Here is a 12,742-nt window from a genome sequence, read left to right on the forward strand (position 1 = left end):
TTATAACTTTAGATATCAGACTGAGATGAAAAAAAATTGATATATGAAGGTTGAAAACAAAGAAACAACTGAGATTTACCCTTAATTTTATTTAGAGTAAACTGCCAATTTGCCTCTTGAACTATCATCCAACTTTCGATTTCCCCTTGAACTTTTTAATTGGAAAATTAAGGACTTAATCTAATTTTTTTGGCCAATTTTCCCCTACCATTAGTTTTTCATAGATTTCATCTAAATTAACGTTAACTCTTATCATGAGCAAACCACATAACTCTCCTTTGTGGACAAAAGCGTCACTTCACTAGACCTTCAGACACAAAAGTTATAGAATCACACATATTTGCATAGGTCTATATTTTAGAAATCTAAGGTTTTCAATTATTTTAAATAATGAAACGACCGAACTACGCACACATGTTGTGTACGTGCTTTCATTTAACAAAAATTTGGATGGAATGAATGAAAAATTAACAGCAGAGGGCAAATCAGCCAAAAATATTAGTTTAAGTCCTTAATTTTCCAATTAAAAAGTTCAGGAGAAAATCAAAAATTTGGTGATAGTTCATGAGACAAATCGGATTGAGTATTTATTTTTTAGCCCAATTTTTAAACTCAAATATCTTGAAGGGCAAACTTGAAGCCCAAATTTTTTGAGCCCTCTTTTTTCTCCCAAGCAACTATCTTATTTATCTTTTGTTTCTCTCTGAATGTTCGACAAGTGTTTTTTACTTTGCATTTTCTCATTGTCAAACTGTAAAAATTGTGGTGGTGAATTTGATTGTGTCTCAATCTATAATCACAATGCATCTTGTGATTTTATACCTTTACCCCTGCTATGGTATAATCATTTGATCTTCTTACAGTAAGAGATTGCGATTTTTAGGACAACATGCTTCATCAATTCTCATATTTTTCTAAAAAAAAAAATATATATATATATATATATATAATTTAAACCGAATCGAAAAAAAACCGAGCTAATTTGAACCCAAAAAAAATCCGAAAGAAAAACCTCGTCGAACCGAACAATAAGTTAAGCTTGATTTTCAATTTCAACTAAAAACCAAATGGAACCGCTCCTAACGTAAAGTGGCTAGTGGAAACTGGAGGCTGAGTCAGAGTGGGTCAATTTCGCCCTCACATGACATTCCCAAGGCCCAAAACCCTAGTTTGCATAACTGGCAATCGAGGAGCTTGAGAAGTGAGATCTGACGGCTGACACCTACCAAGTAGCAAGTTACCCACCAACCAGGGCACCACAGCTTCCGTCGGTGGTTTGTTTCAACTCTCAAGTCTCAAAACTCTCAACTCAATAACCAGTACTAGTGGCGAAGCGGTAAGTTTTATTTATTTGAACTAGGATTAGGATTACGAAATAACATAAACAGAAAGATTTGGAGATGGAAGGGAGTTCGGGGGGCGTAGGAGGCGGTGCGGCGGCAGTAGGCGGTGGAGGTGGAGGTGGCGGCGGCGGTAATGATGTCGAGCTCCTGTGTAAGACGCTGCAGGTTGAGCACAAGCTCTTCTACTTCGATCTCAAAGAGAACCCTCGCGGCCGCTATCTCAAAATTTCCGAGAAGACGTCGGCCACCAGGTCCACCATCATCGTTCCCTTCTCCGGCATCTCTTGGTTTCTCGATCTCTTCAATTACTATGTCAATTCCGACGACCAGGAAGTCTTCAGCAAGGAATTGCAGCTCGACACCAAGGTAACTTCCCTCCCTCCTCATGCTTTCTTCTTCTTTAGTTTCTTTTTTCTGACTGACCTAAATTTCTCCTCCTTAGGTCTTCTACTTTGACATTGGCGAAAATCGCAGGGGCCGCTTCTTGAAGGTCCGTTTTTCCCTTTCTCTCTTTTTTTTTTTTTTTTTTTTTTTGGCAATATATTCTATCGTCTGTTTCGAAAATCTTATTAGTATCCCATCCGATCAAATTTTCATGCTAATTTCCAACCACATCCTTGAATTAGTTACAGACTCTACTTACTTGGGATCAATTTTTGGTGTTTTACTTACTTGCATCTGCCTGCGTGTGCATAATGACATTTGACTACACACTAGGCACACACCAATTTAGCCTTGCATCTGCGGTTGCCTCATCACCTTCACCTGACCTTAATTCAGTATTTCTAATATTTTTTTCATAATTAAGATTTGTATGCTAACAATTATGTTTCCATCTGTGTACATATATTTATGGGTGTGTAGATATGTTCTGGATTACATGGTATTGATATGTACATCCTTCATCCTTGTTTTAGGGAAACTATCGATAAATTAAGCACAGAAATCTATGCAGATGAATAGTCAAGGACTATTTTAATTTCACAGTGAATTGTTTTAGAACCCTTTTTCTTCAAACTTTACACAAGACCAAGAGACTGATTCTATAAGGAGTCCCCTGAAATGCCTCAGAAATTGGCTTCTTTAGTTGGACGACAAAAGTAATGAATCATCAACAAGCAATACTTTTCCCTCTGCTCCCCTGCCATTCCCACCCCACCACCACCACCAAATTCATAAATACTTTTTCCTCCTCTAATGGATAATGAGGATGATTTTCTAGTTTAATGTTGCTTTCAAAACTTTTCTCTCACTAAATGTTTCTAGTCCCCAAGTTTCGAAAGTGTATCCATGAAATTTCATATTAAAGTAGTTTAGCATCTACTTGTTTTTGAGCATTTTTCTGTTAAATATTCCAAAGCACTTGGGGTAATAGTCACTTGTTAAGTCAAGGTTTGGATGGAGGATTATGTAGTTGGTGAATGTATGGGTCCATCAAATAACTCTGATGGTTTTTGTGAAGTAAGAAGAATTAACAGGATATTTAACGGTAGAGATGGAGATTGGTTAACACTTTGGGATCCAGTTTCATGTGAAGAACCACCAGTGGTGGTGATGTCACGTGCAGACATTTTATGTGTGTTGTCTCTGTTTCCTGAGTGTCTTATACTGATTTTTGCTTCACCTTTGTACTTATACATACTTTGCTAGTATCTCTTTGTTTTTTTTATAAAACTTTCCCTTGTTTATTTCTAATGAGGAATATCTTTGGTCTTGGGGGTTTTTATCACCTACCTCTGACCAATGGCAGCTGACACGTCTTTACTTTTTATGATATATGTTAGCATAATAGTGTATCATGGATAAGGTTGAAAATTTGGATATAGTTGAACGGATCAGTAGAAATACAAGTAAAGGTTCCCTAAAATTTGCTATTTTATTCAATTCATGGAGATTCTAAAGGGAACTTTAGGAAATCTCTACTTTATGCCCGAAAGGAAAATACTTAGATATTTCTAAAAATAAACATTAACCCGCATTTATCCCAAATCATTACAATTTCAGCCCATTTAAATGTTTACTATAGAACTTGAAAAGCCAAAACTTGAAAATCTATATCATTGGAATGAATAATTCATAATCCTTCTAGCATTTATTTTCACTGTTCTCCTTTTTATTTTCTTATAACATGCCATATAGTGTTTTTGTCTAAAGTGGGTAGGATATTTTGTTTTCCCATCTCCCCAAAGACATGGTTAGGGCAAGGTTTGCATTTGCTATAAAGACGAGAAGTTGTGGGAACCCAACTAAGTGCTTTGTAGATATACATCCTATTTCAGAGATATACATCCTACACGGTTAAATTATTAGGGATTTGCTAGAAAATTCTGCTGTATATTGGAAATTTAATTGTATTGATACGGTTTTGATGTGTTGCCGAAATTTCAGAATTTCAGCAACACCTTGGGAAGAAATCAAATGACCCCCTATTTCCATATGGGTTCTCTATAAATTCTTAGTCATCAATATCTTAGACAGACTTCCAGATTTTTGCATCACTGCTCAAATCTTATTAAGACTAAGGTAAAGTTATTTGTGCTTGACACAACTGTTGAAGGACTACTCTATCTTCTACTTTTCAGTAGCTCATGTCTACTGTTGGGCTGGAGCAGCTTGTGAATGATTTGAATATTTTTGTGGGCTTGATATAACATGGAGCCCTACGGTACTTACTAAATGGTATTTGTTGCCCAGATTCCTTGATGTGAAGTAATTTAAGGGGAAAGTTTCTATGCCTAAGTCGTTGGATGAAAATCTGACATCAATAGGAAACATACCATTTACTTAAGATCTTCAACTCGTTGACATTCTAAATGTTGGGATTTTTATTTTTATTTTCTCCAACAGCTTAGAGCATAGTATATATCCTATTAAGGTACTTGGTGTCAAATGCTTAAAACATTGTTGTGTATGTACACAGCTTCACAACGTGTTTGGTGCAGGTTTCTGAAGCTTCTGTTAGTAGAAATCGCAGTACTATCATTGTTCCTGCAGGAAGCACCCGAGATGAAGGGTGGGCAGCATTTAGAAACATTTTAGCTGATATCAATGAAGCATCAAGGCTTTTTATACTGCCGAATCAGGTGTCCTTGTTTTTCATGCATAAACTCTTTCCTACTTTCTAGGTAATATAAGTTTCTCTTTTGGGAGTGACTTACAAGTCTTGTGAATTTTCACCTGGTTGTTTCCATGCCAAAGCAGCAAAGTTCTGAACCTTCAGAGCGCCTTGTTGGGCTTTCAGATGACGTAGGCGCTGGCTTCATATCTGGCCACAATAGTCAAACTGCTCCAACTTCTGAACTGAATGTTGACAGATCCGCAGAGTTGCCGGCACAAGATGAAATTGGTAACATGGGGGTGTCTAAAGTGATCAGAGCTGATCAAAAGAGATTCTTCTTTGATCTTGGGAATAATAATAGGGGACATTTCCTAAGAATATCTGAGGTATGCTTCAGGAAGTGAAAGAATTTTTTCTTTGAGACTCTAGAAGGATTTTGCTTGTTCATTTTATATTTTTTTATTTTAGGTTTCTGGCAGTAAATGAAATCATAATATCTTTAGAATTCTGTTTAAATTGCAGGTTGCAGGTTCTGATCGGTCCTCCATAATTCTCCCCCTGTCAGGGCTCAAGCAGTTCCATGAAATAGTAGGTCATTTTGTGGAGATAACCAAAGACCGAATTGAAGGAATGACAGGTGCAAATGTTCGGACAGTGGATTCTCCCCAGAGATGAATCCTTCCCCTGGGGTTTGGTGATTAAACCAATAATTCCAGTATATCAAGACTGCTTTAGAGGTACAAGTAGGTGTTTTGATTAGGGTGGAATTCTCCTTACAGCTGTGTTCTGTTATTTTATTCTCTTCTTCTGTTCTCTCATTCAAGTCTGAAATAATATCCGTTTTCTGATTGCTCAACGTAGAATTCGGAGATGATTGCCAAGCTTAATTTGAACATCAATAACACAAAAAACAGACAAGATACATGTAACTTGAGTTTGATAGTCTGTCAACCTTCCAGCTTAATAATAATGACCATTCCAGCTCTGCTATATTTTGTTCAGTAGCACAAATGCATCTACTTGATTTGTTTCTAGTTTTATGGCTTGTGGTGCAGGTTTTCACTTGTCACTTGTTTTAAGTGTAACCTTGTGGTTGGTGATGTTACCCTTGAATGTTAAAAATTACGAGGAGGGGGAAAAACTTGGTTTTGAGGAGGGCTATACTAGTCGTCAGTCTGCCGGCAGATTGTAGAGATGATTTAGCTTGAGCAGCAAGTGTTACCGTGCCAGGCAATCGTGCAATATCATATCTACATAACTAGGGCTGCATATAATTATTTAGTTATTCTTCTTTTCCTGAGTAAATTTTCTCTGAGGCATCGTGTATGCACTTTTGCCTTTACAGATTGATCTAGTATTTCATGGAACTGCTTTAAAGGAAACAGAGCTACCCGTAGACATATCGTAGTTAGTGAATAAACCCTGTAGGCCCTCCATTTACCATCTTTACTTAAATAGCCTTAGTAAGTATCTACCTATCATTTCTGTAAAATACCCTTAGAAACTACTCACCAAATTAATTAAAATACCATTTCCAAGAACCAAGAGATACCCATCATTGTAAAATAGATTTCAACATGTAGTAAGTATCGACCAACACCTCGATCCTAGTGGCTCGTGCTCCACCCGAAGTTGTACACCCATTGTTAATGACGGCTTACGAAGATGATTTAAGCTACCGAAGATGTGTTGGTAGAAAGCAACTGAAAATGTTGCAGATTTTAAGATTTCAACTATTGAATATGTGTGCTATTTAGTATTACAGTCTAATAGTATTTTTCTTCACCTGTAAGTAAGATGTTTTAGGTTTGATTCTCGTCAAAGGTGCATTCGCACTAAATTATTATGACTAACTCACTATGAGACTTCGCACACTCCTCCATCAATTCAAGCCACTAAACAATTATATTGTCTTCGGTTCGTTTCTACCGAATACGTGGATTCATGACGGCTTCAATAATCAATTGGCATTATAGAAGTTTTCATTAGGTATTATTTATATTTAATTTTAAATTTTAGAATGATTTCTGATTGCATGATATACGATGAACGGTCACGATCACATAATCCCTAAGATTTCTAGGAAAATAATCTCCCCCCCCCCCCCATTCATATAGATAGATGTGGTTTATTATAGCGTTAAGGGTGCACCTCGTTACTCAATTATGATTAACAAATTTTTACTGTTTAATTTAAATTAACATTTACATTTTTACTTGGACAAATCAAAGTTTACTTTTTATGTTGGTTACCACCATGGACGAAAACATTGTTGTCCAATATTAATTAGTTTATTGGTATTGTTAGGGAGACTAAATTTATAGATAAAATTTTGAAAACTAAAGGACATGAAAATTGATGATTGGTTTATTACATAAGTATTGATAAACGTGCTCATTCATATTGGTGATACATATTTTAGTTTACAAATTTTGTCTATAAATTTAGGGAGCATTTTTGCTCACCACCATACCTATAGTGTATGCTCACTTAATCAATTGATATGTGTCATTTTACCTCACTCTAATTAACTTCCACATTAAATGTTACTTTTTCAATTTTGAAAAAAAAATTAACCAATGTTAAGTGAAAGAGATAGTTTAGTTACGGTTTCTAGTCCCTAACTGTTATAGACTCAAACCTTATGCATTTAGGTTTTAGACTGAAGTCAACTCTCCACATAAATAGCATAATAATAAAAGATATGTAATAATATCAATAAAGACTCAAACCGTTATTTTGGTTTCATTTACATCACCAATTTAATTATTGAAATTTGCTTTATGGGTTTCAACAAAAAAAATACTTATGGGTGCATTCTAGAATTTTTTTTTTTATATTTTTTATTCTTGACGGTAATTTTATTGATATTGAAAAAAAAAAAGTATACCTAGTCAAGAGGGACATAAACCTAACCCCTCATAATACAAGAGAGAAAAAAAAAGGAAACTTTAACGAAAAGCATCCGGTACTGTTCACTTTAACGAAAAACCACATTTTTACACTAAAAAGTCAATCCTGGTACTATTCATTTTACCCTTTATTTTGTCCTTATCATTAAAACTCAAAGTTTTCAAGCCCTTTTCATTAGTTTTCCTAAAAAAAAAATACATGAAAAGAAGAGGGGACATAAACCTCACCCTTCTAAAAACAGAAACAACAAAGATACAAGGAAAAAATAGAGGGGGGGGACATGAAACCTAACCCACTAAAGCCGAACCTAAATTAGAGGTCTAAAAACAAAACAAAAACTAGGAAAGCCAACATAGTCTGAAAATAAAGCGGAAACCAGGATAAGCTAATACTAAATTTATTCAAATTTGATGAAGGGTATCCACCAAAGAGTTAATTTGAAATATAAATTTTTTTAAAGGAAAACTAATGAAAAAGGTTTGAAAATTTTGAGTTTTAACGATGAAGACAAAATAAAGGGTAAAGTAAATAATACCATTGTTAGGGTAAAATTGGTTATTCCTAAACAAAACGTCTGAGTCTGTAATCTTAGACTAGTACATATTTTCCGTTGTAATTATTTTAGTCTAAGTTTGTCTCTTGGCTCTCTATCACAAAACTGGCAAGCGTTTCAGAGACATCCACTTAAGTATGTTTGCACGCATGCATCCAACTACATCTATATCACATGTTATTGTATTTGGGATAGGACTTTTACTCATTGTGTGTTTTATCCTTTTAGAATGACTTATCCCATCTATATTAATTATTAAATCATGTTTTCAAACTTATCTGATTGCGTGTTTGGTGAGAGTTATCTAACTACATGGATTGCTATCTTTATCAGATAGTGTCGTCCGTATCATTGGGAAATTGGTGTCGTGCTTTGGTTTATATATATGAGAGGTCAGGGGGCTTGAAAGAGGGTGTCGCATATTTATGTATTTATAAGGGAGGTCAGGAACTGTTTTGATGGAAGCTGCATATGCATGTAACCTTTTTTCCTTGATAACAGTTTGAGAGGCAGCATCTTGGTGTTTTGAATAAGGAAAAATATTTTTGATATTGCTGCTATCTTGTGGTTTCAACAACATGCGTTTTTAAAGAGAAAATATTATTTTCATGCTGTTTTTCATTTAAGGTTTTAATTGAATGTCAATTATGAAAATGTGCCTTGTGATTTTCGTAATTGATTGTTTTTCAAATAAACACTTCATCATATAAGCATTCTGCATGATCAAGTTAGTATCTTGCAAAGTTCGAGGAAAAGGTGATTGACGATCGCGTTAGTGTCGTGCCACTTCAACTCGAAGACTGAAGAGAGATCGAGTAGTAAAGCGCGGAGACAAAACTGCCTACTAGTATGTGTGTCTAGTTGATAAGTTTTGTAAGTCTTTCTGTACTTATTTCTCTTAGTGTTTGTCCTGGCTTGGAAGCCCGAGGATTTTCCCAGTGTTGGGTTTTGCCTCGTTAAATCCTACATCATGTGTGCACTTTTTATTTATCGTTTTAATTGCATATGAGTATGATAGTTTGATATGTGATGTGAATGTGGATTTAATTTGAGAACTGAAAATTAAATTGAAAATTGAATTGGATTTTTAAATTTGATCCTATTCACCCCACTCTAGGTTAAACTAGTACTCATCCTAGAACTTTCAACCATGATTGACTTTTTAGTGTAAAAATGTGGTTTTTTGTTAAAGTGACAATACCGAGAGCTTTTCATTAAAATTCTCTTCTTTTAAACCATATATTTATGTTTCAGATTTTTTTATATTATATGTATGTATTGAGTCTAATGTTGTTAATAATTCATAGCTAGCTAGCGAGCATCGACTTGGTAATGTGGGCTGGAACGGGAGAGATGGATATATGATAATATTAGAACTGTAAATTTATTGCATTTTGGAAAGGGTTGATACAATCATGATCAATCAGCCAATCCATTGCTTGATGGCCATTCCTTTTGGTGTTACAGTACTAGCTAGCATATATATAATATACTAGTGGATGACGATGTGATCGTTTAAGCGTTGTATGGAGGGGGCTTAGGCAAATCCTTGACAATGCCACAGAGTTGGGTGGTTTCTGGGAGGTTGTACTCGTCCCTGAGGGAGCGTGCAGGTGACAGGACGCTCACGTAGAACTGTTGTCCGAGGTAGCGCCTCTCCGGTTGTTCCGACCTCACATTCCACATTCCGGCATTGTCGAAGGTCAACATTATGGCCGCCCAGGATTTGGGGAACACTTGGATGGTGTGCCTGCTCACTCCGTCCAGAAGGTTGTAGTTCTTTCTCTTTTCTGGGGTCCACCTCCCGGGCTCAATGCTGCACGTAGGAGTAGCATTGATTGATTATATTATACATGAATATGTAAGTAATATTAGCTACCTAGCTAGGTATAAATATGTAGAGATTACATATTACATAGAAGAGAGAGACTAGGTAGGGTTAGCTAGGGGACTTACGCGACGGCAAAGAAGGAGTATCCATCCAAATGCCATGACTGAATGCTCTTCTCGTGGTTCTCAAAGATGATCTCTACAAAGCCACGGAAGGTCTGGTTGACAACGTTGGGTGCCAAGGTGACCTTGTCCTCCACGGTGGCTGGGGGTTCATCTTGGATGGTGTCGTACTTGAAGACCTTGTCGGCCACACCAAAGTACTGAGCCAGCTTGAGTGGGGTTTCGGATTCCACGTAGGAGACTCCGTTGATGGCATAGCGGAGCTTGCCATTCACCTTCGAGGCGGAGTTGACGATCTTGATGGTACGGGTGATGTTGATCTTTCCGTAGTGGTACGAGCCCTGAGGATTAGGCCTGGCAGCGCTGGCAGTAAGGTTCCAGCGGAAGGAACGGAACTGGTTAAGAGACCAGGCCCATCCTACAGGAGCTTCGGGGAGCTCGGGGGATGCAGGGCCGTTACCGTTTTCATAGCGGATTATGCCTTTGCCGGTGAGCACGGTCTTGGTGAATCGGGTCGAGGCTACCATGTAGTAGTCCTTGCGCTCTTTGTCGGCAGTGACGAGCAACGAGAAGCATTGCCCCAAGTGCACGTCAAGGGACTCGTAGGTGTTCTGGACGGTGTGGGAGCCCTCCATCTCGACAAGCTTCAAGGGGTGGCCTTGGATCCTGAAGTTGAGGGAGTTCTTGAAGCCCACGTTGCAGACCCTGTACTTGTAGGTCTTCCCTGGCTTCATGGTGAAGAGGGGCTCGTCTTTGCCGTCTCCCTTGGCGTTCTTGCCGTTGATTAGGATGCTGTCGGGCCTTCCCATGGTGCGGCCGCTGTCCAATAATTTCTTGAGAGCGGTGTGACTTTTGGTGTACCAGTCGCCGATCATAACGGTGTATTCATCCTCGGGATCAGCATAGGGGACGGGAATGAGCAGACGACTGTTGATGCGGAGTCCACCAAAGCCGCCTGCTGCCCTGTGCATGGCAGTGACGGGATAGTACATGTAGCTCCCGATCTGATCCTTGACTTGGAAGCGGTAGGTGAAGTTGGTGCCAGGGGCGATGGGGCACATGGTTCCAAGGGTTCCATCCTGCCACGAATTCTTCCTCTGCTGGATGCCGCTCCATGTCAAAAGGAATGGCTCATCGAGGTTGTTGAAGACGTTCAGGACGATGTTGTTGTTGGAGGTGGAGTTGATGTTGGGTCCTGGGAACTGGCCATTGATGAGAATTGCTTGCTGGGGGACTCCGAGGGGAGAGATGGTTCCGTAGGTGACATTCCATGTGAAGAACAGGTAAGGGTCTTCGCCCTGGACCACTGAAAGTGCCCCGGCTGTAAGGCACAGCAACAGCGCATACATCACGGAAGCCATATCTCTCTCTCTTATTCCTATCGATCTATTAATTTCAACCCTTTCCTCACGCAATATATAATTATTAATTCCTATCGATATCTATGGTTTTATTTGAAGAAGATTGTTGCTTCTTCTTCTACGATCTTTCTCGTTCCCAATTCTTCCCTTTTTATACACTTGTTTCACAGTTTTTCCACCGCTCAAATTAACTTTCCGGAAACGTCTCTCAGCCCGCCCTTCTTTCTTGTCCCTTGCATTGCGCCCGCCCTTTCATTTTCTTTTCCTACTATTTTTTCACCTTTGGACCCCTTCTCCCTGACAAACACAAACACGCATGCACAAACGAAACAACCAAGACCACGTCAAAAGATTCAACCACCCGTGGCTAAAGGTAGTTATTTTAACCGAAAATATTGTGCCGGGAGATTGCAATACATAAAATGAGCCATTTTAACTTGAGAAACTTTCTTTTTTGTTTTTTTGTTTGTTTATTGATAGGATTAAATTTACACCACAAAGTAGCATAAAATGTCCTATTAATTTTCCTTATTAACACTAAGATTTGTTATTTGTAACATACGAAAATATAGGATTTTTTCCGTGGAAGATTGTCTTGCCTAACTTCTTAAAGTACCACAAAAACTAGGTTGCTATCCTAATGACCAGCCATTGAAAAATAATTATTAGACTAACTTACAGTTATCTAAATTCAATGAAATTTTATATACAAACAGACACACGGAGGTACACTCACACAAAATTTCAAGATTTTTGGAGTTGGTTTGCTATTTTAATTAAATTCAATAAAACCATAATAGCAACAATGATAAAATGACGAAAAATAGAATTTAGTTCACAAATTAAGAAAATGAGTTAGGGGAAGTGCTATCCTGTCACATCCCGGCCCGAGGCGGACCACTTCCCGGGCCCGCTCCATCACCGTAACACAATATTATCCGCTTTGGGCTTATCATTCCCTCACGGTTTTGTTTTTAGGAACTTACGAGCAACTTCCCAGGGGTCACCCATCCTGGGAGTGCTCTGGCCCCTTTCTCGCTTAACTTCGGAGTTCCTATGGAACCCGAAACCAGTGAGCTCCCAAAAAGCCTCAAGCTAGGTAGGAATGAGAATATACATTTAAGGATCACTCCCCTAGGCGATGTGGGATGTTACATATCCAACACCAAATAATCATGCAAACATGTTATCTTTCATTCAAATTCCTTTTATTTCTAGATCAAGATGCTCAAGTTGGCTCACTATTAGAACTCAACTTATTACTCTCTCTTACGTAGTATGTTAAGAGAATGGTGTTTTCAACTTAATCTCTAGCATGCAATCTAGAATGGCGTGTTCATCAATTTATGAAGTAGAAATCATTAAGAACGAAAAGAGTTTGAGTCAACACAGGGCATCGTAAAAACTGGCGTTGTCTTACTTATCCTAGAAATTGGTTCACATGTTAATTGCAATTAACAAATACTACTCTAGAACATATGTAGGTCCTCATTCGGTAAGGGTAGACACACACATGTTCATAGCATTAGAATCATATATATGCTTACTAAGTATGCATCCA

General features: G+C 37.9%; 2 protein-coding genes across 3 annotated transcripts; one reads left to right on the top strand and one right to left on the bottom strand.

Annotated features, from left to right (window-relative positions):
* The first annotated feature begins 1,035 nt into the window (after window positions 1-1,035).
* On the top strand, window positions 1,036-5,386 carry LOC103437329 (transcription factor Pur-alpha 1). Of its 2 annotated transcripts, none has more exons than XM_008375806.4 (5): window positions 1,036-1,709; window positions 1,786-1,833; window positions 4,286-4,426; window positions 4,545-4,787; window positions 4,924-5,386. In XM_008375806.4, exons 1-5 carry the CDS (start codon window positions 1,401-1,403, stop codon window positions 5,074-5,076), a joined length of 894 nt encoding a protein of 297 aa, XP_008374028.1. In that variant the 5' UTR covers window positions 1,036-1,400; the 3' UTR covers window positions 5,077-5,386. The 2 variants fall into 2 exon arrangements, with proteins under 2 accessions (XP_008374028.1, XP_008374027.1); XM_008375805.4 differs by having other exon boundaries at window positions 1,070-1,709; window positions 4,542-4,787.
* Window positions 5,387-9,227: 3,841 nt separating this feature from the next.
* On the bottom strand, window positions 9,228-11,407 carry LOC103437331 (L-ascorbate oxidase homolog). Its single transcript, XM_008375807.4, has 2 exons — window positions 9,824-11,407; window positions 9,228-9,683 (listed from the first exon to the last, which is right to left on the bottom strand). Exons 1-2 carry the CDS (start codon window positions 11,179-11,181, stop codon window positions 9,383-9,385), a joined length of 1,659 nt encoding a protein of 552 aa, XP_008374029.3. The 5' UTR covers window positions 11,182-11,407; the 3' UTR covers window positions 9,228-9,382.
* Window positions 11,408-12,742: the final 1,335 nt, after the last annotated feature.

The sequence above is a fragment of the Malus domestica genome, chromosome 03 (genome assembly GCF_042453785.1).
Source record: "Malus domestica chromosome 03, GDT2T_hap1".
NCBI classification, from domain to species: Eukaryota; Viridiplantae; Streptophyta; class Magnoliopsida; order Rosales; family Rosaceae; genus Malus; species Malus domestica.

Coding starts and splice junctions, on each gene's coding strand:
- LOC103437329 (XM_008375805.4), top strand. CDS start 1,401: ATGGAAGGGAGTTCGGGGGGCGTAGGAGGCGGTGCGGCGGCAGTAGGC. Junction 1,834..4,285: donor GCAGGGGCCGCTTCTTGAAG/GTCCGTTTTTCC, acceptor TGTTTGGTGCAG/GTTTCTGAAGCTTCTGTTAG. Junction 4,427..4,541: donor TTTTTATACTGCCGAATCAG/GTGTCCTTGTTT, acceptor TCCATGCCAAAG/CAGCAAAGTTCTGAACCTTC.
- LOC103437331 (XM_008375807.4), bottom strand. CDS start 11,181: ATGGCTTCCGTGATGTATGCGCTGTTGCTGTGCCTTACAGCCGGGGCA. Junction 9,684..9,823: donor TACTCCTTCTTTGCCGTCGC/GTAAGTCCCCTA, acceptor TCCTACGTGCAG/CATTGAGCCCGGGAGGTGGA.